The 23747-nt window shown below is 51.1% G+C and overlaps 1 protein-coding gene across 1 annotated transcript in view; it reads left to right on the forward strand.

Moving 5' to 3' along the window:
• LOC143926821 (vomeronasal type-2 receptor 26-like) overlaps positions 1–23747 on the forward strand; it is a 110888-nt gene that overhangs the window by 15239 nt on the left and 71902 nt on the right. The window contains exon 2 of the mRNA XM_077450862.1: positions 7103–7391. Coding sequence (XP_077306988.1) covers positions 7103–7391 — 289 coding nt within the window. The remainder of the gene's footprint in view (positions 1–7102; positions 7392–23747) is intronic.

Genomic DNA, 23747 nt, shown 5'->3' on the forward strand with positions numbered 1-23747 from the left:
GTGGGGAACAAAAAACGATCTCCTCTGACCCTGTCTTGGTGCCGTAATCGCACAGGTACTCATTGATAGCCCTCTGATGTGTGTGCAGCCGCTGCAGCATGGCCAACGTTGAGTTCCACCTGGCATGTCACAGATTAGGCGGTTCTTGGGCAGGTGCAATTCCTTTTGGAGCTCAGCCAGCCGAGCACTGGCATTATATGACTGGCCTGCCTCAGGACATCCTGTAAGCTCGGGTACCTGCCCAGGAACCACTGCACCACAAGTTAAGGACGTGAGTCACACGGGGCACATGGGTCAATTGTCCCTGTTGGAGGACGGAGAGGAGGTTGGTGCTATTGTTGCAAACCACCATTCCTGGCTTAGGCTGGCTTGGCATCAACCACCTCTCAGCCTGCCCCTGCAGAGCTGACAGAATATCTGCCCCATGTGACTCCTGTCCCCCAAGCACACCAGCGCAAGCACGGCAAGGCATATTTTTGCCTGTGTACTTGCGTAGCCCCTTGAACGCCTACGGAGCACCGCTGATTCCGAGGACAAAGCACAAGAAGAAGCCTTTTAGGAAGAAGAACAGGAGGGGATGGAGGAGAGAGATGTCACAACCAGTAGTAGCATTTTGGAGGCATGGTTGCGGAAAATAACCTCCAACACTACTGCACCTTGTCCTGCATCCAGCAGCCGGGGCAGGGAAATTGCCTGGTACAATCGGGCATCAGTGTACTGCTAGCAGAGTGCCCGCAAGTCCTTGGCTGTGACACATGGAAAGGCTGTCCTTCTATCCTCCACCCACTTCCCACACTAATCTGGCCAGCGTGCCGCCCGCTTCTCCTGGCATGCATGCCGGTGGGGAGCGGGGTGCGTTCTCCTATCATGTGGCACCTCATAGTCTCGCCGCCCGCCTTCTCCCCATGTACTTTGGCTCCACGTGGCAGCCCGCTGTTTCTCCCGTTGTGGGGGGGGGGTCGGCCGGCCCAGCTCCTCTCTCTCCCCATGTGCATATGGCTCCACCCGCCGATTCTCCTGGTGTGGGGGGAGGTGGAGGTGATCGGCCGCCGCCGGCTCCCCTTCTCTTCTCACATGGGCATTGCTCCGCCAGCAGTTTCTCCTGATTGGGGGAGGGGGAGTGGCCACCTGCCAGCTCCTTTCTCCCCATGTGCTTATCGCTCCGCCCGCCGATTCTCCCGGTGGGTGGAGGGGGGGGATTGGCCACCTGCCAGCTCCTCTCTCCCCATGTGCATATCGCTCCGCCCGCCAATTCTCCCGATGTGGGGGGAGGGGGAGGTGATCGGCTATCGCCGGCTCCCCTCCTCTTCTAACATGGGCATTGCTCTGCCCGCCGATTCTCCCGGTGTGGGGGGGGGTTGGCTGTCCGCCAGCTCCTCTCTCCCCATGCTCTCTTTCTGCATCTGGTGGCCTCCTGCAGATTCTTAGGGGGGGGATCGGCACATCCATCTATGCGGCACACCTGGTGGGAGGGGGGTCAGTAATCTGCCCCCTCCTGCTCCTGTCCTCTGGCTCCACCAGGAGGGCGGGCGTCCGGTGCTCTGGCGGGGTGGGATGAATAGTCATCCATCCGTCGCTCCTTTCCTCCTCATGGTACTGACATCTCTGCAGCTGTGACAGAGGATGTCAGACCACCCACAGCAATCCTGACAACGGCCGGTCATGAGGTGACAGGTCTGCCAGGGTTGCTATGGTTACTGGTAATTTTGCTTTCTTTGGTCAGTGTTTTGATCGCAGCCAGCATTCTGTCATAAGCGTTTTCTGTCCAGCTTTTCTGTCCAGTATTTTTTGTCCAGCATTTCTGTCATAGCGTTTTTCTGTCCAGCATTTCTGCCATAGCGTTTTTCTGTCCAGCATTTTCTGTCACAGCGTTTTCTGCCCAGCATTTTCTGTCATAGTGTTTTGTCCAGCATTTTAGTCGTAGCGTTCTGTCCAGTTTCTTCAGTCGTAGCATTCTGGCCAGCTTTCTGTCATAGCGTTTCTGTCCAACATGTCTGTCATAGCGTTTCTGTCCAAGATATCTATCATAGCATTCTGTCCAGCATTTCTGTCATAGCATTCTGTCCATTTTTTTCTGCCATAGCGTTCTGTCCAGCTTCTCCGTCATAGCGTTCTGTCCAGCATTTCTGTCAGTGTCCTGCCCAGCATTTCTGTCACAGCGTCCTGCCCAGCATTTCTGTCACAGCGTTCTGCCCAGCATTTCTGTCACAGCGTTCTGCCCAGCATTTCTATCATAGCGTTGCTGTCCGGCATTTCCGTCATAGCGTTGCTGTCCGGCATTTCCGTCATAGCGTTGCTGTCCGGCATTTACATCATAGCGTTGCTGTCCGGCATTTACGTCATAGCATTCCGTCTGGCATTTCCGTCATCATGTTCTGTCCAGCATTTTCATCATAGCGTTTCTGCCCCGGCATGTCTGTCATAGCGTTTCTGCCCTGGATTTCTGTCATAGCGTTTCTGCCCCTGGATTTCTGTCATAGCGTTCGGCCCCTGGATTTCTGTCATAGTGTTCGGCCCCTGGATTTCTGTCATAGCGTTTCTGCCCCTGGATTTCTGTCATAGCGTTTCTGCCCCTGGATTTCTGTCATAGCGTTTCTGCCCCTGGATTTCTGTCATAGCGTTTCTGCCCATGCATTTTTTGTCATAGCGTTTCTGCCCATGCATTTTCTGTCATAGCGTTTCTGCCCCTGGAATTCTGTCATACCGTTTCTGCCCAGCATTCTGCCCTGTTCAGCGTTTTCCTGTCATGGCGTTTTGTGTTTTCTGTCATGGCGTTTTGTGTTTTCTGTCGTAGCATTGATATCTTTGTGTTGCTGCCAGCATGACTGTCATAGTATTTCAGCCTTGGTGTTCAGTCCCATCGTGTCTGTGTCATGTTTGTACTTGGGTCAGGTAGCTAGGGCTCACACGTCAGGATATGTCACTTCTATAGATCCATATGGGCTGAGGTTTCATTTGTTAATTGATTGTTGTCCACAATCTTCTCGCCCGTATACCATACGTCATACGATGCATGTTCATTCACCACATCTATACAATTGTCCACATTGGCCTGTGGGTATACTAGCCCTGAGTTTTCTGTTAATTACCTGTCTCTGCGCTGCAGGTTACTCGGGCTCACTTATCCCTTACATATGGGTGGGGGGTCCGTTGTCAGGTTCATTTACGCGCAGTGGTCTTGACATTTCTGCTCATGTTTCATTCTTGGGTAGGCAGGGGGGCATTGTTGTTCTCATGTCTGGTTGTCTGTCATTTCTCCAGTTTGTGTTTCAGGTTGGGCCATCTTGGCATCCATACCGATATCAACCATGCTTGCACTCTCTTCCATCAGCCCGGCCATTGTTGGGGGGGCCAGTTGATTGGTGCTGCTGTCGTTTTGCCACTGGGTTCACCCTTGTGTCAGAAGCAGTCGTCCATTTTCTTCAGTTGATGTCCTGTTGGGTTGAGGCCCTGGTTACCGTACAGGGATGTATTGTCTCTCTCAGGGTGTGTGCTAAGCCACATCCCCATGTTAGTCCTTGGGTGGTAGGTTGGGCTTACGTCATTTTGATTCTGGATTCCACTCTTGGCTCTGATCTCATTTAGCATTTTGCTTGGAGTTCTACACAGGGATGTCAGGCCAGTCGTCTTTTTCCGATCCCCAGCCTGTTCCAAGTAGGGGGGCTTCGGTCACTTTGGGTATGTCTGTATCGTGCCAGGGGACTATTTCCCCGGAATGGAGTCTGGCCCTCCTTCCTTGGTTCAGGATTCTGACTCAGCTGTTAGGTCTCAGGCTGAAGCATGACCCGATTGTATCTGGTGGGACCAGTGTCCTATGTCTGGCTTGGTTTCTCCACGTTCGATGTTATTGCCATGGTGAATGTGTCTTATCCGCTTACTCCATCACATCCTTCAGGTATCCAGCTTTTCACACTCCTGCTAGTGGTATTTTTTGGCACTCACCCTCTCACTTCCCCAGATTAAGTATGGGTAGGCCAGGGATTGGAGGGGATGTCCCTGAGTTATTTCACTGGTGTTTGTTGAAGTATTGCAATTTTCTCGGCCATCATTTGCAGGGGTTCCTCAGGCCAGGCCTTGTTCCTTTCCCCCCACGTATCCCTCTCATTTCACAAGCAGTTCATTTTCGGGTCTGGGTGTCTCGGGCATTAGGCTCAATCTAATCTTTCACAGGATGTTCAGTTGTGTTCGGGGTAGTTTTGCAGGTTCTATAGGGGGTTCCTTCTCATCATCAAGTCAGGTGTCGGTGTGTTCTCTTGTCACAGCGGATACTTTCAGGATACTTGCTGGATATTTACGGTTGCCATCCGGCGCACGCCGTTATCTGTTCATTACCTTCCTTTCTTCACCTAAATTTGTGTCTTTTTGCCCTCTTTTCAGGCATACTGACCAGCTAGGCCAAGGCACACCTAAGGCCTAGTTCTTAGGGGTATCGCATTTCCCGCTTGAAGACTCTGACTACAAGTGGAAAGGCTGGCCGTAGGAGGAGCCTGAGAGGGCTATTTATTCCTCCTCCTCTGTCAGGGCCAGTGTTGTCGGCATTTCTGGGTTCCCACCCACCCGTTCCCCCAGCTTTTCATACATACTCATAGTATTTTCTTATTCTTACATTCAGGGTATGCCCTCTTTTCAGGCATACTGACCAGCTAGGCCAAGGCACACCTTAGGCCTAGGTTCTTAGGGGTATCGCATTTCCCGCTTGAAGACTCTGACTACAAACCTAATTATACACCTTCATTCCTCTCAGTGCAGGTTTCAGAGGGGACTGAAGGTATAGTGGGTTTGGAGATCCCAGCTTAGGAGCAATGAGAGATCCGCTTTGTTCTTTGGTGTGGGTCCTTAAGGTACGCTTGCCAAAAAACTGCATGGCAGGTCAACATATATCTGGTCAAGCATGTGGTGCCCAAGTGACTGATGTTTGGCCACGCGAGATACGCTTGAGACATATTTTGCAAATGGCAGCGATGCGATCTGATGCACTCGTCTCAAAAAAGGCCCACACCAAAGAACTTTTGGAATAACGCGCAGAGGCAGCACCCTGCACAGGCGGAGCTCTGCGGTGTGATTCAGTTGGTGTGCTGCCCTTAAGCTGGCCCCTGGAGGGCAACCTGCCTTGTTGATGTGCCTCCTCCTCCTCCCCTCTCCTATCAGGCACCCACGTGGAGTCAGTGACTTCATCATCCCCTCCCTCCTCATCACTGGAGCAAACCTGGCAGTATGCTGCAGCTGGTGGAACATGACTGCCAGATTGCTGTCCTTCTTGGGCATCCCCTCTCTCTGGGGTCACGCTACTGCTCTACCTTGGTATCATCATCAGAACCTTCAAAATGCTGGGCAACCTCCTGGAGCATGTATCAAACACTGTGCTCAAACAGTTCGGGGGACTCCTCAGGAGGACATAGTGGGTCTAGGGAAGGAGTGACTGATAAGGAGGATGAGGAGGGCTTGGTCATCCACTCTACCAAGTCTTCGGCATGTTGCAGCTCAACACGTCCTGCCGAAAATAAGGACAAGCATGTCCCATGGCCATGTGCTGATGACCATGCACCGCGTCCATGACCAGCCTGTTGCCTCTAGACACAGAGCCTGCTTGCCCTCTTTTATTGGCTTGTGACTGTCTGCCTCTCCTTGTTGGCCTCCCAGACATACTAATGGTCTGCAGGGAGATGAGAACACCAGCAATTGGCGTAGCTTTAGGTGCACAATGAGCAGATGACACAGTACACCGACTTTAATTACTGCAGCTGCCTGCGGTATAGGATCAGCAGGACACCAGCAATTGGGGTAGCTTTAGGTGCACACCGTGCAGATGACACAGTACACCAACTGTAAGTACTGCAGCAGTTGCATAGGATCTGAAGAACATGAGCAAATGGGGTAGCTTCAGGTGTACACTGTGCAGGTGGAACAATACACCGACTGTAACTGCTGCAGCTGCCTGTGGTATAGGACTAGAACAACACAAGCAATTGGGGTAGCTTCAGGTGTACACTGTGTAGGTGGCACAATACACCGACTGTAACTGCTGTAGCTGCCTGTGGTATAGGATACCAGAACAACACCAGCAATTGGGGTAGCTTCAGGTGTACACTGTGCAGGTGGCTCAATACACCGACTGTAACTGCTGCAGCTGCCTGTGGTATAGGACTATAACAACACAAGCAATTGGGGGTAGCTTCAGGTGTACACTGTGTAGGTGGCACAATACACCAACTGTAACTGCTGTAGCTGCCTGTGGTATAGGATACCAGAACAACACCAGCAATTGGGGTAGCTTCAGGTGTACACTGTGCAGGTGGCTCAATACACCAACTGTAACTGCTGCAGCTGCCTGTGGTATAGGACCAGAACAACACCAGCAATTGGGGTAGCTTCAGGTGTACACTGTGCAGGGGGCACAATACACCGACTGTAATTGCACTAGGTTCAAAAGAAAGGAAGACACTGCCTATCTGTCTCTCTATGAGCCGCCGCAACACACTACGCAAGGCCGCCACGCAGGCGGCCTAATATAGTGTGGGGCGTGTACTAAACTCCCTGAGCCATAATTGGCCATAGGCATCCTACCTGGCTCTCCTTGCTGCCGGGACTGTGATTGGCCAAGCATGCGGGTCATAATGCGATACCGCAGTGCATTGTGGGCCATGAACGTCACGCGAATATGGCTCCAACGGCCCATAAAGTTCTGGCTTTGCCTAATGGGCTAACGCCCAGCTCATCCCTAACGGGTACCTGCTAATTGTCTCCGATTCGGTGGTTTCGTGACTGGAGGCCTCAGAAGTGACTAGCAGGTATGGTTCTGGTTTTATGCCTATTGGGACCTTGGGCTCCATTTTCTTTACTAAACTGTATGTTATGTTTTGAAAGGTTATTGATATGTTAATTATTGGATATTTATATTTGGTTAATAAAACGGCTGCTATGGCCAATTTACTCCAATTATGTGTGGTGTGGTCATTAGATGAAAGGGTGGGGTTATTGGTATAGCAGGTAACAAGCCATAGTTAATACCATAGTCATGTCTGTTTTGTGGAATGTGGCCAAACTTTAATCTCAGAAGTAACCATTTTTTTGTGTCATTTGAAAACCTCTCAATATATTGCAGGGTTGACGTTGAAGAGTACAAAAGCATCTTGGCGATAATGATAGCTGTCTGGGAGATTAACGATGCCCTCAATATTCTGCCCAATGTGACCCTGGGCTATCATTTATTCAGTACTTGTAATGATCCAATGAAATCTATGGCATATATCATAAGGATATTGTCTGGAGAAAAGGAAGCTCCTAACTATTACTGTAAGGGACGTGGAGAATTCACTGGTTTTATTGGTGACAGCACTTTCCATACAAATTATGCCATGGCCCAGTTACTTAGTATGTATCGGTATACACAGGTAAGTGATCATTTCAATATATTATGTGTGTAACACGTGTGTTCAATAGATGGCTTAGTACAGTCTTGGTGGAATATTTTTAGCATTACTTTTCTTTAAGGAATGCAGATCAGAATTAATTGACATTTGAATATTTCAGGTACAGAACATTGTATCTAATGGACTTCGGGTCCACATCCCACACTATGTAAGGCTGCTTATAAAGCAGCCATACATAGTGTAATGAATGAGAGCAGCAAAATTACATTTCTAAGGGAAAAAATGTAATTTAAAACTGTTCGCGACTGTAATGTATTGTTGGATCCCAGCATTACATCTAAAAATCATTACAAATAAACACCGTGGGTTACCCTCCCAGTCTCTTCAGATCTGGTACTTTTTTTTAGTGGGAACCCAACGCCAAAATAAAAAAAAAGTGGCATGGGGGATCTCCCCCAAAATCCACACCCATCTCTTATCCGAGCTTGCAACCTGGCAGGCCACAAGAAAGGGAATGTGAGAGAGCACCCACCAATTGAACCATACCAGGTCACATGTCCTCAACATGTGGAGGGTCCATTGTGGTTCCCCCAAACACCTTGTCCCCATGTTGATGTGGACAAGGGCCTCATCCCCACAACCCTTGACCAGTGGTTGTGGTGGTCTGCGGGCGGGGGGGTTTATCGGAAACAAGGGGCCCCCAGATTCCAGCCCGCCATGTGAATGGGTATTTTTTAATAAAGGAATTGTCAAATACCTGTTATTTTTAATTTTTGACACTTTTTTTTTGGGTGAATGAGTAGGAGTACAATGTACCCAATACCCATTCACATAGGGGGGCCGGGATCTGGGGGCTCCTGGTGGCCAGGATCAGACCCCCACAACCACCAAGCAAGGATTGTGGGGATGAGTGTAAGAGTCCAGGGCTTACTACGCATGCACCGATGGCGCGTTGCCACAAGAGGAAATCTGTGCCAACTGAGCATGCGCCAAAGACACCTCAGAGCACCAACCCCCACCTGTGCAGAAGACTTGATGGAAAAAGATGGGAAAATGCCCAGGAGGCGCACAGGAAGTGACCTCAACCTGATGGAAAAAGCCGGGAAAATGCCCAGGAGACGCACAGGAAGTGACCTCAAACTTCCCTATATAAGTCCAGGCCAGACACTGCCAAATTGAATGAATGACTTGTATACCGCTACATATGCAAACTAAATTGTCTCAGTGCTTTTGCCACCAGTGTCCATCTGGATTTTCAGAAGAGATGGGACTTGAGCTTCTTCCTGAAGGCCAGATAGTTTCTTTCCAAGCGGATATCCGCAGGTAGAGCCACAAGTTCTGGGCTTTCAGGAACGCCTGTCCGCTATACTTTACCTTACAGACTAGGACCCTCTGTTTAGAGGATATCCTTACTTACAGAAGAACCTCAAGCATGGGCTCATCAGCTATTGGAAAGGGAGAGTCCTATATTGCACTCACTGTCTTATTTCTTTGATGTCATGGCAATGCTCTATGATGACCCACAACGAACCACCATGGCTGAAGCAGTGTTGACCTCTCTACAACAGGGGAAACACCATGTTGAGGACTATGTAACGGAATTCCGCAAGTGGGCTGCAGACACTACATGGAATGAAGTTGCCTTGTGCCTTCAGTTTTGCTTAGGCCTGTCCGAGCCCCTCAAAGAGTAATTAGCAAGAGTGGGGCTCCCTGATACATTGGAACCTACAATTCAGTTGGCAATCCAACTTGATCGCTTGACAACTTGAATGGATTTCATTCATTCTAAAGGATAACATGGCCAAGGCATAGCTGGGTTACAAGACCATCTATGATCAAAGGTGGCGGGGGCACCTGGATCTTCAACCGGGAGACAAGGTTTGGCTGTCTACCAGGCATTTGAAGTTGGCCTGTCCCTCCAAGAAATTGGGCCCTAAGTTCATTGCACCCTACCCTGTCCTGTCCCGATTCAACCTTGTTGTCTACAAACTCAAACTGCTCTCAACTTACTGGATCCACCCTGTCTTCCATGCCTCCCTCCTGCAGCCCGTGGCCCTGACCCCTTTGGGGAACGTGGGGCCCATCCTCCGCTTCCCTCTATAATTAAAGGGATTGAGGAGTACGAGGTGGAGGCCATCCTGGACTGCCGTAGAAGGGGCAGCGGACACCAATTTCTAGTACAGTGGAGGGGTTACAGCCCTGAAGAGAATTCCTGGGGACCCGAGTCGCATATCCATGCTCCAGATCTTCTCTGGTGGTTTTTTTCAGCGAGCTTCATCCTGAATGGGCTTAGGGAGGCTGCCACTTCGCTATACTTAGCCTAGGCTGTAAGGTAAAGTATAGCTGACAGGCGTTCCTGAAAGCCCACCAACTTGTGTCAAACCCTGAAAAGCATTCTGGCATAGGAACTCCTGCTTCAGGAGCTGGAGTAGAGATGGGCTGCTCCATAGCCATTAGAGATGGTTCCACAGGGCTCAGAACAGAGGGATTGGCCATTGCAGTCATCCGACCTTCCATTTGAATGTACCCCTCTTGTATGGACGTCAGGGTCTGAGACACAGAGGCCACTTGTTGGCACAGGGCCATCAAAGGTGGAAGGACTCCCCTCAGTCTCAGACATGGCTGGATTATTCTGTCACGAGGGCTATGTACTTGATGTGAGACCGAAGTGGTGGGAGGCCTCCCTTGCACCTCGGGTCCTTGAAGCCTCTGGAGATGGAGAAAGAGACTTGGTGGGCACTGAGGGGCATGGGTGCCAGGGGTGTAAAGCACCATGCAAGCCTTAGTCTGAGATCCGAGATGAGGTCAAGTCCAGTTGGTCAACTAAGTATAAAAGGGTTAATCAGAAGAATTATGGTTGAGATCCAAGCCGGGGTTCGATTCCAATCTGGCAGCTGATTACAAAATGGGTAAAGCAGTAGAATGGTCAAGGTACAAATCTGAGGTCAATGGCAAGCAGAAATCAAGAGTAGTCAAATAGGTTTCCAGGTCACAACAAGTTCAGACAGATCACATACTAGCACAGGAACAAGGGGGGACTGAAGATAATCACCCTGTCCCTGAGGACCCTCCATTGGCTAGCCTTGAAGGACTGTTACATTTAAGACCCTCTGCCTCACTCACAAATGTACACAAGGAAAAGCCCCGCAATACCTTTGCGACAAAATAAAGCACTACACCCCAGGTCACCCTCTCCAGTCAACTAACCAGAACCTCCTCCACATCCCCAAGACCTGTTATAAATTAAAAGGCGAATGAAGGTTCGCAGTCCAAGGACCACGGCTATGGAATGCTCTACCTGCGGACATCCACTCGGTAGAAAACTATCTGGACTTCAGGAAGAAGCTCAAGGCCCATCTCTTTTGAAAACCCAGATGGACACTGGCAGCAAAAGTGCCCAGAGGTGATTTAGTTTGCATATGTAGCTCTTTACGAGTTATAAATTCATTCATTCAGTTTGGCAGTGCCTGGCCTGGGCTTATATAGGGAAGTTTGAGGTCACTTCCTGGGCATTTTTCCGACTTTATCAGGTTCAGGTCACTTCCTGTGAGCCACCCGGGCATTTTGTCCCTATCATCACCATCCGCCATTCAGTTCAAACCATTAACATATCCACCATTTTGTCCGAACCATCACTGTCTGCCATTTTGTCCCCACCATCACTGTTCGCCATTCTGTCCCTACCATCGCTGTCCACCATTTTGTCCCCACCATCACTGTCTGCCATTCTGTCCCCACCATCGCTGTCCGCCATTTTGTCCCCACCATCACTGTCCATCATTCTGTCCATCACCATCACTGTTCGTCATTGTGTCCCAACCATGACTGTCCTCCATTATGTCCCCACAATCACTGTCCACAATTCTGTCCCCATCATCACCGTCCACCATTCTGTCCACCACCATCACCGTCCGCCATTCTGTCCCCCTCATTACTGTGCACCGTTCTTTCCATCTCATCACTGTAGACCATCCTGTATAACCATCACTGTCAGCCATTCTGAGCCGCTCATCAATGTCCACCATTCTGTCCCCCTCATCGCTGTCCGCCATTCTGTCCCCCTCATCAATGTCTGCCATTCTGTCCCCCTCATCACTGTCCGCCATTCTGTCCCCACCATCACTGTCCGCCATTCTGTCCCCACCATCACTGTCCGCCATTCTGTCCCCACCATCACTGTCCGCCATTATGTCCCCACCATCACTGTCCGCCATTCTGTCCACCACCATCACTGTCCGCCATTATGCCCCACAATCAGTGTCCACAATTCTGTCCACATCATAACTATGTGCCATTTTGTCCAACCATCACTGTCCACCATTTTGTCCACCACCATCACCGTCCGCCATTCTGTCCCCCCTCTTTACTGTACACCATCCTGTACAACCATCACTGTCCGCCATTCTGTCCCCACCATCACTGTCCCCCATGTTGTCCCCATCATCACTGTTAACCATTCTGTCCTCATCACTGTCCGCCATTCTGTCCCCACCATCACTGTCTGCCATTCTGTCCCCACCATCACTGTCTGCCATTCTGTCCCCACCATCACTGTCTGCCATTCTGTCCCTACCATCACTGTCTGCCATTCTGTCCCTACCATCACTGTCTGCCATTCTGTCCCTACCATCACTGTCTGCCATTTTGTCCCCATCATCACTGTCTACCATTCTGTCCGAACCTTCCCTGTCCATCATTCTGTCCCCACCATCACTGTTCATCATACTGTCCCAACCATCACTGTCCACCATTCTGTCCCCATCATCACCGTCCACCATTCTGTCCACCACCATCGCTGTCCGCCATTTTGTCCCCATCACTGTCCATCATTCTGTCCACCACCATCACTGTCCATCATTGTGTCTCAACCATGACTGTCCTCCATTATGTCCCCACAATCACTGTCCACAATTCTGTCCACATCATCACTGTCCGCCATTTTGTCCCTACCATCACCGTCTGCCATTTTGTCCCCACCATCACTGTCCGCCATTCTGTCCCCACCATCGCTGTCCGCCATTCTGTCACAATTATCACTGTCCGCCATTCGGTCCCCACCATCACTGTCCGCCATTCTGTCCCCACCATCACTGTCCGCCATTCTGTCCCCACCATCACTATCCGCCATTCTGTCCCCACCATCACTGTCCGCCATTCTGTCCCCACCATCACTGTCTGCCATTTTGTCCCTACCATCACTGTCTGCCATTTTGTCCCCACCATCACTGTATACCATTCTGTCCGAACCTTCCCTGTCCATCATTCTGTCCCCACTATCACTGTTCATCATACTGTCCCCATCATCACCGTCCACCATTCTGTCCCCATCATCACCGTCCACCATTCTGTCTACCACCATCACTGTCCGCCATTCTGTCCCCCACCATCACTGTCCGCCATTCTGTCCCCCTCATTTCTGTGCACCGTTCTGTCCCCACCAGCGCTGTCCGCCATTCTGTCCCCACCATCGCTGTCCGCCATTTTGTCCCCAACATCACTGTCCGTCATTGTGTCTCAACCATGACTGTCCTCCATTATGTCCCCACAATCACTGTCCACATCATCACTGTCTGTCATTTTGTCCAACCATCACTGTCCACCATTTTGTCCTCCTCATTACTGTACACCATCCTGTACAACCATCACTGACCGCCATTCTCTCCCCACCATTACTGTCCCCCATTTTGTCCCCATCATCACTGTTAACCATTCTGTCCTCATCACTGTCCGCCATTTTGTCCCCCTCATCACTGTCTGCCATTTTGTCCCTACCATCACTGTCTGCCATTTTGTCCCTACCATCACTGTCTGCCATTTTGTCCCTACCATCACTGTCTGCCATTTTGTCCCCACCATCTCTGTCCGCCATTCTGTCCCCACCATCTCTGTCCGCCATTCTGTCACAATTATCACTGTCCGCCATTCGGTCCCCACCATCACTGTCCGCCATTCGGTCCCCACCATCACTGTCTGCCATTTTGTCCCCATCATCCCTGTCTACCATTCTGTCTGAACCTTCCCTGTCCATCATTCTGTCCCCACCATCACTGTTAATCATACTGTCCCAACCATCACTGTCCACCATTCTGTCCCCATCATCACCGTCCACCATTCTGTCCACCACCATCACCGTCCGCCATTCTGTCCCCCTCATCACTGTCCGCCATTCTGTCCCCCTCATCACTGTCCGCCATTCTGTCCCCCTCATCACTGTCCGCCATTCTGTCCCCCTCATCACTGTCCGCCATTCTGTCCCCCTCATCACTGCCCGCCATTCTGTCCCCACCATCACTGTCCGCCATTCTGTCCCCACCATCACTGTCCGCCATTCTGTCCCCACCATCACTGTCCGTCATTCTGTCCCCACCATCACTGTCCGCCATTCTGTGTCCGCCATTCTGTCCCCACCATCACTGTCCGCCATTATGTCCCCACCATCACTGTCCGTCATTCTGTCCACCACCATCACTGTCCACCATTTTGTCCCCACCATCGCTGTCCGCCATTTTGTCCCCACCATCACTGTCCATCATTCTGTCCATCACCATCACTGTCCGTCATTGTGTCCCAACCATGACTGTCCTCCATTATGTCCCCACAATCACTGTCCACAATTCTTTCCACATCATCACTGTGTGCCATTTTGTCCAACCATCACTGTCCGCCATTCTGTCCCCCTCTTTACTGTACACCATCCTGTACAATCATCACTGTCCGCCATTCTGTCCCTACCATCACTATCCGCCATTCTGTCCCCACTATCATTGTTCGCCATTCTGTCCCCACCATCATTGTCCGCCATTCTGTCCCCACCATCATTGTCCGCCATTCTGTCCCCACCATCACTGTTCGCCATTCTGTCCCAACCATTACTGTCCACCATTCTGTCCCCACCATCACTGTCCGCCATTCTGTCCCAACCATTACTGTCCACCATTCTGTCCCCACCATCACTGTCCGCCATTCTTTCCCCACAATCACTGTCCGCCATTCTGTCCACATCATCACTGTCTGCCATTCTGTCCAACCATCAATGTCCACCATTCTATCCACCACCATCACCGTCCGCCATTCTGTACCCCTCATTATCGTGTGCCATTCTGTCCTTATCATCACCATCCGCCATGCAGTTCAAACCATTACTATATCCGCCATTTTGTCCCTACAATCACTGTCTGAGATTTTGTCCCTACCATCACTGTCTGCCATTTTGTTCCTACCATCACTGTCTGTCATTTTGTCCCCATCATCACTGTCTACCATTCTGTCCGAACCTTCCCTCTCCATCATTCTGTCCCCACCATCATTGTTCATCATACTGTCCCAACCATCACTGTCCACCATTCTGTCCCCCTCATTACAGTGCACCATTCTGTCCATCTCATCACTGTAGATCATCCTGTATAAACATCACTGTCCGTCATTATGTCCCCCTCATTAATGTCCGCCATTCTGTCCCCCTCATCAATGTCCGCCATTCTGTCCCCCTCATCAATGTCCGCCATTCTGTCCCCACCATCACTGTCCATCATTCTGTCCACCACCATCACTGTCTGCCATTCTGTCCCCATCATCACTGTCCGCCATTATGTCCCCAACATCACTGTCTGACATTTTGTCCACCACCATCACCGTCCGCCATTCTGTCCCCCTCTTTACTGTACACCATTCTGTACAACCATCACTGTCTGCCATTCTGTCCCCACCATCACTGTCCCCCATGTTGTCCCCATCATCACTGTCCGCCATTCTGTCCCTACCATCACTGTCCGCCATTCTGTCCCCACCATCACTGTCCGCCATTCTGTCCCCACCATCACTGTCCGCCATTCTGTCCCCACAATCACTGTCCACAATTCTGTCCACATCATCACTGTGTGCCATTTTGTCCAACCATCACTGTCCACCATTTTGTCCACCACCATCACCGTCCGCCATTCTGTCCCCCTCTTTACTGTACAACCATCACTGTCCGCCATTCTGTCCCCACCATCACTGTCCGCCATTCTGTCCCACCATCACTGTCCCCCATATTGTCTCCATCATCACTGTTAACCATTCTGTCCTCATCACTGTCCGCCATTCTGTCCCTACCATCACTGTCTGCCATTTTGTCCCTACAATCACTGTCTGCCATTTTGTCCCTACAATCACTGTCTGCCATTTTGTCCTTACAATCACTGTCTGCCATTTTGTCCTTACAATCACTGTCTGCCATTTTGTCCCTACCATCACTGTCTGCCATTTTGTCCCTACCATCACTGTCTGCCATTTTGTCCCTACCATCACTGTCTGCCATTTTGTCCCTACCATCACTGTCTGCCATTTTGTCCCTACCATTACTGTCTGCCATTTTGTTCCCATCATCACTGTCTACCATTCTGTCCGAACCTTCCCTGTCCATCATACTGTCCCCACCATCACTGTTCATCATACTGTCCCAACCATAACTGTCCGCCATTCTGACCCCCTCATCACTGTCCGCCATTCTGTCCCCCTCATCACTGTCCGCCATTCTGTCCCCCTCATCACTGTCAGCCATTCTGTCCCCCTCATCAATGTCCGCCATTCTGTCCCCATCAAAACTGTCCGCCATTATGTCCCCACCATCACTGTCCGCCATTATGTCCCCACCATCACCGTCCGCCATTCTGTCCCCCTCTTTACTGTACACCATCCTGAACAACCATCACTGTCCGCCATTCTGTCCCCACTATCACTGTCCCCCATGTTGTCCCTATTATCACTGTTAACCATTCTGTCCTCATCACTGTCCGCCATTCTGTCCCTACCATCACTGTCCGCCATTCTGTCCCTACCATCACTGTCCGCCATTCTGTCCCTACCATCACTGTCTGCCATTCTGTCCCTACCATCACTGTCTGCCATTCTGTCCCTACCATCACTGTCTGCCATTCTGTCCCTACCATCACTGTCTGCCATTCTGTCCCTACCATCACTGTCTGCCATTCTGTCCCTACCATCACTGTCTGCCATTTTGTCCCTACCATTACTGTCTGCCATTTTGTTCCCATCATCACTGTCTACCATTCTGTCCGAACCTTCCCTGTCCATCATACTGTCCCCACCATCACTGTTCATCATACTGTCCCAACCATAACTGTCCCCCATTCTGTCCCCCTCATTACTGTGCACCGTTCTGTCCATCTCATCACTGTAGACCATCCTGTATAAACATCACTGTCCGCCATTCTGACCCCCTCATCACTGTCCGCCATTCTGTCCCCCTCATCACTGTCAGCCATTCTGTCCCCCTCATCAATGTCCGCCATTCTGTCCCCATCAAAACTGTCCGCCATTATGTCCCCACCATCACTGTCCGCCATTATGTCCCCACCATCACCGTCCGCCATTCTGTCCCCCTCTTTACTGTACACCATCCTGTACAACCATCACTGTCCGCCATTCTGTCCCCACTATCACTGTCCCCCATGTTGTCCCCATCATCACTGTTAACCATTCTGTCCTCATCACTGTCCGCCATTCTGTCCCTACCATCACTGTCCGCCATTCTGTCCCTACCATCACTGTCCGCCATTCTGTCCCTACCATCACTGTCTGCCATTCTGTCCCTACCATCACTGTCTGCCATTCTGTCCCTACCATCACTGTCTGCCATTCTGTCCCTACCATCACTGTCCGCCATTCTGTCCCTACCATCACTGTCTGCCATTCTGTCCCTACCATCACTGTCTGCCATTCTGTCCCTACCATCACTGTCTGCCATTCTGTCCCTACCATCACTGTCTGCCATTCTGTCCCTACCATCACTGTCTGCCATTCTGTCCCTACCATCACTGTCTGCCATTCTGTCCCTACCATCACTGTCTGCCATTCTGTCCCTACCACCACTGTCTGCCATTCTGTCCCTACCACCACTGTCTGCCATTCTGTCCCTACCACCACTGTCTGCCATTCTGTCCCTACCACCACTGTCTGCCATTCTGTCCCTACCACCACTGTCTGCCATTCTGTCCCTACCACCACTGTCTGCCATTCTGTCCCTACCACCACTGTCTGCCATTCTGTCCCTACCACCACTGTCTGCCATTCTGTCCCTACCACCACTGTCTGCCATTCTGTCCCTACCACCACTGTCTGCCATTCTGTCCCTACCACCACTGTCTGCCATTCTGTCCCTACCACCACTGTCTGCCATTCTGTCCCTACCACCACTGTCTGCCATTCTGTCCCTACCACCACTGTCTGCCATTCTGTCCCTACCACCATTACTGTTTGCCATTCTGTCCCCACCATCACTGTTTGCCATTCTGTCCCCACCATCACTGTTTGCCATTCTGTCCCCACCATCACTGTCTGCCATTCTGTCCCCACCATCACTGTCTGCCATTCTGTCCCCACCATCACTGTCTGCCATTTTGTCCCCACCATCACTGTCTGCCATTCTGTCCCTACCACCACTGTCTGCCATTCTGTCCCTACCACCACTGTCTGCCATTCTGTCCCTACCACCATTACTGTTTGCCATTCTGTCCCTACCACCATTACTGTTTGCCATTCTGTCCCCACCATCACTGTTTGCCATTCTGTCCCCACCATCACTGTCTGCCATTCTGTCCCCACCATCACTGTCTGCCATTCTGTCCCCACCATCACTGTCTGCCATTTTGTCCCCACCATCACTGTCTGCCATTTTGTCCCCACCATCACTGTCCGCCATTCTGTCCCCACCATCACTGTTTGCCATTCTGTCCACCATCATCTCTGTCCGTAATTGTGTCCCAACCATTACTGTCCACCATTCTGTCCCCACCATCACTGTCCACCATTCTGTCCCCACAATCACTGTCCACAATTCTGTACCCATCATCACTATCTGCCATCCTGTCCAACCATCAATGTCCACCATTCTATCCACCACCATCACCGTCCGCCATTCTGTACCCCTCATTATCGTGCACCATTCTGTCCCTTTCATCACCATCTGCCATGCAGTTCAAACCATTACCATGTCCGCCATTTTGTCCTTACAATCACTGTCTGCCATTTTGTCCCTACCATCACTGTCTGCCATTTTGTTCCTACCATCACTGTCTACCATTCTGTCCGAACCTTCCCTGTCCATCATTCTGTCCCCACCGTCACTGTCCACCATTCTGTCCCCATCATCACCGTCCACCATTCTGTCCCCCTCATTACTGTGCACCGTTCTGTCCATCTCATCAATGTAGACCATCCTGTATAACCATCACTGTCCGCCATTCTGTCCCCCTCATCACTGTCCGCCATTCTGTCCCCCTCATCACAGTCCGCCATTCTGTCTCCCACCATCAATGTCCGCCGTTCTGTCTCCCACCATCAATGTCCGCCGTTCTGTCCCCACCATCACTGTCCGCAGTTCTGTCCCCACCATCACTGTCCGCAGTTCTGTCCCCACCATCACTGTCCGCAGTTCTGTCCCCACCATCACTGTCCGCCGTTCTGTCCCCACCATCACTGTCCGCCGTTCTGTCCCCACCATCACTGTCCGCCGTTCTGTCCCCACCATCACTGCCCGCCATTCTGTCCCCACAATCACTGTCCACAATTCTGTCCACATCATCACTGTGTGCCATCTTGTCCAACCATCCCTATCCACCATTTTGTCCACCACCATCACCGTCCGCCATTCTGTCCCCCTCTTTACTGTACAACCATCACTGTCCGCCATTTTGTCCCTACCATTACTGTCTGCCATTTTGTCCCTAAAATCACTGTCTGCCATTTTGTCCCTACAATCACTGTCTGCCATTTTGTCCCTACAATCACTGTCTGCCATTTTTTCCCTAAAATCACTGTCTGCCATTTTGTCCCTAAAATCACTGTCTGCCATTTTGTCCCTACAATCACTGTCTTCCATTTTGTCCCTACCATTACTGTCTGCCATTTTGTCCGAACCTTCCCTGTCCATCATTCTGTCCACACCATCACTGTTTATCATACTGTCCCAACCATCACTGTCCACTATTCTGTCCCCATCATCACCGTCCACCGTTCTGTCCCCCTCATAACTGTGCACCGTTCTGTCCATCCCATCACTGTAGACCATCCTTTATAACCATCACTGTCCGCCATTCTGTCCGCCTCATCACTGTCCGCCGTTCTGTCCCCCTCATCAATGTCCGCCGTTCTGTCCCCACCATCACTGTCCGCCGTTCTGTCCCCACCATCACTGTCCGCCATTATGTCCCCACCATCACTGTCCATCATTCTGTCCACCACCATCACTGTCCGCCATTCTGTCCCTACCATCGCTGTCCACCATTTTGTCCCCACCATCACTGTCTGCAATTCTGTCCCCACCATCACTGTCTGCAATTCTGTCCCCACCATCGCTGTCCGCCATTTTGTCCCCACCATCACTGTCCATCATTCTGTCCATCACCATCACTGTCCGTCATTGTGTCCCAACCATGACTGTCCTCCATTATGTCCCCACAATCACTGTCCACAATTCTTTCCACATCATCACTGTGTGCCATTTTGTCCAACCATCACTGTCCACCATTTTGTCCACCACTATCATCGTCCGCCATTCTGTCCCCCTCTTTACTGTACACCATCCTGTACAATCATCACTGTCCGCCATTCTGTCCCCAACATCACTGTCCCTCATGTTGTCCCCAACATCACTGTTAACCATTCTGTCCTCATCACTGTCCGCCATTCTGTCCCTACCATCACTGTCCGCCATTCTGTGCCTACCATCACTGTCCGCCATTCTGTCCCTACCTTCACTGTCCGCCATTCTGTCCCTACCATCACTATCCGCCATTCTGTCCCCATCATCACTGTCCACAATTCTGTCCACATCATCACTGTGTGCCATCTTGTCCAACCATCCCTGTCCACCATTTTGTCCACCACCATCACCGTCCGCCATTCTGTCCCCCTCTTTACTGTACAACCATCACTGTCTGCCATTCTGTCCCTACCATCACTATACGCCATTTTGTCACCACCATCACTGTCTGCCATTTTGTCCCCACCATCACTGTCTGCCATTCTGTCCCCACCATCACTGTCTGCCATTCTGTCCCCACCATCACTGTCCGCCATTCTGTCCGCCATTTTGTCCCCACCATCACTGTTTGCCATTCTGTCCACCATCAATGTCCACCATTCTATCCATCACCACCACTGTCCGTAATTGTGTCCCAACCATTACTGTCCACCATTCTGTCCCCACAATCACTGTCCACAATTCTGTACCCATCATCACTGTCTGCCATCCTGTCCAACCATCAATGTCCACCATTCTATCCATCACCATCACTGTCCGCCATTCTGTACCCCTCATTATCGTGCACCATTCTGTCCCTTTCATCACCATCTGCCATGCAGTTCAAACCATTACCATGTCCGCCATTTTGTCCCTACCATCACTGTCTGCCATTTTGTTCCTACCATCACTGTTTACCATTCTGTCCGAACCTTCCCTGTCCATCATTCTGTCCCCACCATCACTGTTCATCATACTGTCCCAACCATCACTGTCCACCATTCTGTCCCCATCATCACCGTCCACCATTCTGTCCCCCTCATTACTGTGCACCGTTCTGTCCATCTCATCAATGTAGATCATCCTGTATAACCATCACTGTCCGCCATTCTATCCCCCTCATCACTGTCCGCCATTCTGTCCCCCTCATCACTGTCCGCCGTTCTGTCTCCCACCATCACTGTCTGCCGTTCTGTCTCCCACCATCACTGTCCGCCATTTTGTCCCCACCATCACTGTTTGCCATTCTGTCCACCATCATCTCTGTCCGTAATTGTGTCCCAACCATTACTGTCCACCATTCTGTCCCCACAATCACTGTCCACAATTCTGTACCCATCATCACTGTCTGCCATCCTGTCCAACCATCAATGTCCACCATTCTATCCATCACCATCACTGTCCGCCATTCTGTACCCCTCATTATCGTGCACCATTCTGTCCCTTTCATCACCATCTGCCATGCAGTTCAAACCATTACCATGTCCGCCATTTTGTCCCTACCATCACTGTCTGCCATTTTGTTCCTACCATCACTGTTTACCATTCTGTCCGAACCTTCCCTGTCCATCATTCTGTCCCCACCATCACTGTTCATCATACTGTCCCAACCATCACTGTCCACCATTCTGTCCCCATCATCACCGTCCACCATTCTGTCCCCCTCAGTACTGTGCACCGTTCTGTCCATCTCATCAATGTAGATCATCCTGTATAACCATCACTGTCCGCCATTCTGTCCCCCTCATCACTGTCCGCCATTCTGTCCCCCTCATCACTGTCCGCCGTTCTGTCTCCCACCATCACTGTCTGCCGTTCTGTCTCCCACCATCACTGTCCGCCGTTCTGTCTCCCACCATCACTGTCCGCCGTTCTGTCTCCCACCATCACTGTCCGCCGTTCTGTCCCCACCATCACTGTCCGCTGTTCTGTCCCCACCATCACTGTCCGCAATTCTGTCCCCACCATCACTGTCCGCCGTTCTGTCTCCACCATCATTGTCCACCGTTCTGTCCCCACCATCACTGTCTACCATTCTGTCACAACCATCACTGTCCGCCATTTTGTCCCCACCATCACTGTCTGCCATTTTGTCCCCCTCATCGCCATTTTGTCCCCCTCATCACTGTTCGCCATTTTGTCCCTCTCATCACCTTTCACCATTTTGTCCCCCTCATCACTGTTCGCCATTTTGTCCCCACAATCGCTGTCCGCCGTTCTGTCACAGTCATCACTGTCTGCCGTTCTGTCCCCACCATCACTGTCCGCTGTTCTGTCCCCACCATCACTGTCCGCTGTTCTGTCCCCACCATCACTGTCCGCTGTTCTGTCCCCACCATCACTGTCCACCATTCTGTCCCCACCATCACTGCCCGCCATTCTGTCCCCACAATCACTGTCCACAATTCTGTCCACATCATCACTGTGTGCCATCTTGTCCAACCATCCCTGTCCACCATTTTGTCCACCACCATCACCGTCCGCCATTCTGTCCCCCTCTTTACTGTACAACCATCACTGTCCGTCATTCTGTCCCTACCATCACTATACGCCATTCTGTCCCTACAATCACTGTCTGCCATTTTGTCCCTAAAATCACTGTCCGCCATTTTGTCCCTACAATCACTGTCTGCCATTTTGTCCCTACCATTACTGTCTGCCATTTTGTCCCTAAAATCACTGTCCGCCATTTTGTCCCTACAATCACTGTCTGCCATTTTGTCCCTACCATTACTGTCTGCCATTTTGTCCGAACCTTCCCTGTCCATCATTCTGTCCCCACCATCACTGTCCACTATTCTGTCCCCATTATCACCGTCCACCGTTCTGTCCCCATTATCACCGTCCACCGTTCTGTCCCCCTCATAACTGTGCACCGTTCTGTCCATCACATCACTGTAGACCATCCTTTATAACCATCACTGTCCGCCATTCTGTCCGCCTCATCACTGTCCGCCGTTCTGTCCCCCTCATCAATGTCCACCATTCTGTCACCACCATCACTGTCCGCCGTTCTGTCCTCACCATCATTGTCCGCCGTTCTGTCCCCACCATCACTGTCTACCATTCTGTCACAACCATCACTGTCCACCATTTTGTCCCCACCATCACTGTCTGCCATTTTGTCCCCCTCATCGCCATTTTGTCCCTCTCATCACATTTCGCCATTTTGTCCCCCTCATCACTGTTCGCCATTTTGTCCCCACTATCGCTGTCCGCCGTTCTGTCCCCGCCATCACTGTCCGCCGTTCTGTCCCCGCCATCACTGTCCGCCGTTCTGTCCCCGCCATCACTGTCCGCCGTTCTGTCCCCGCCATCACTGTCCGCCGTTCTGTCCCCGCCATCACTGTCCGCCGTTCTGTCCCCGCCATCACTGTCTACCGTTTTGTCACAACTATTACTGTCTGCCATTTTGTCCCCCTCATCACTGTTCGCCATTTTGTCCCCACCATCACTGTCCGCCATTCTGTCACAATCATCACTGTCTGCCATTTTGTCCCCACTATTGCTGTCCGCCATTCTGTCACAGTCATCACTGTCTGCCATTCTGTCCCCACCATCACTGTCCGCCATTCTGTCACAGTCATCACTGTCTGCCATTCTGTCCCCACCATCACTGTCTGCCATTCTGTCCCCACCATCACTGTCTGCCATTCTGTCCCCACCATCACTGTCTGCCATTCTGTCCCCACCATCACTGTCTGCCATTCTGTCCCCACCATCACTGTCTGCCATTCTGTCCCCACCATCACTGTCTGCCATTCTGTCCCCACCATCACTGTCTGCCATTCTGTCCCCACCATCACTGTCTGCCATTCTGTCCCCACCATCACTGTTTATCATACTGTCCCAAC

Source organism: Lithobates pipiens, unplaced genomic scaffold (assembly GCF_037356315.1).
Source record: "Lithobates pipiens isolate NorthernLeopardFrog02 unplaced genomic scaffold, aLitPip1_a1.2 Scaffold_23, whole genome shotgun sequence".
Lineage (NCBI taxonomy): Eukaryota > Metazoa > Chordata > Amphibia > Anura > Ranidae > Lithobates > Lithobates pipiens.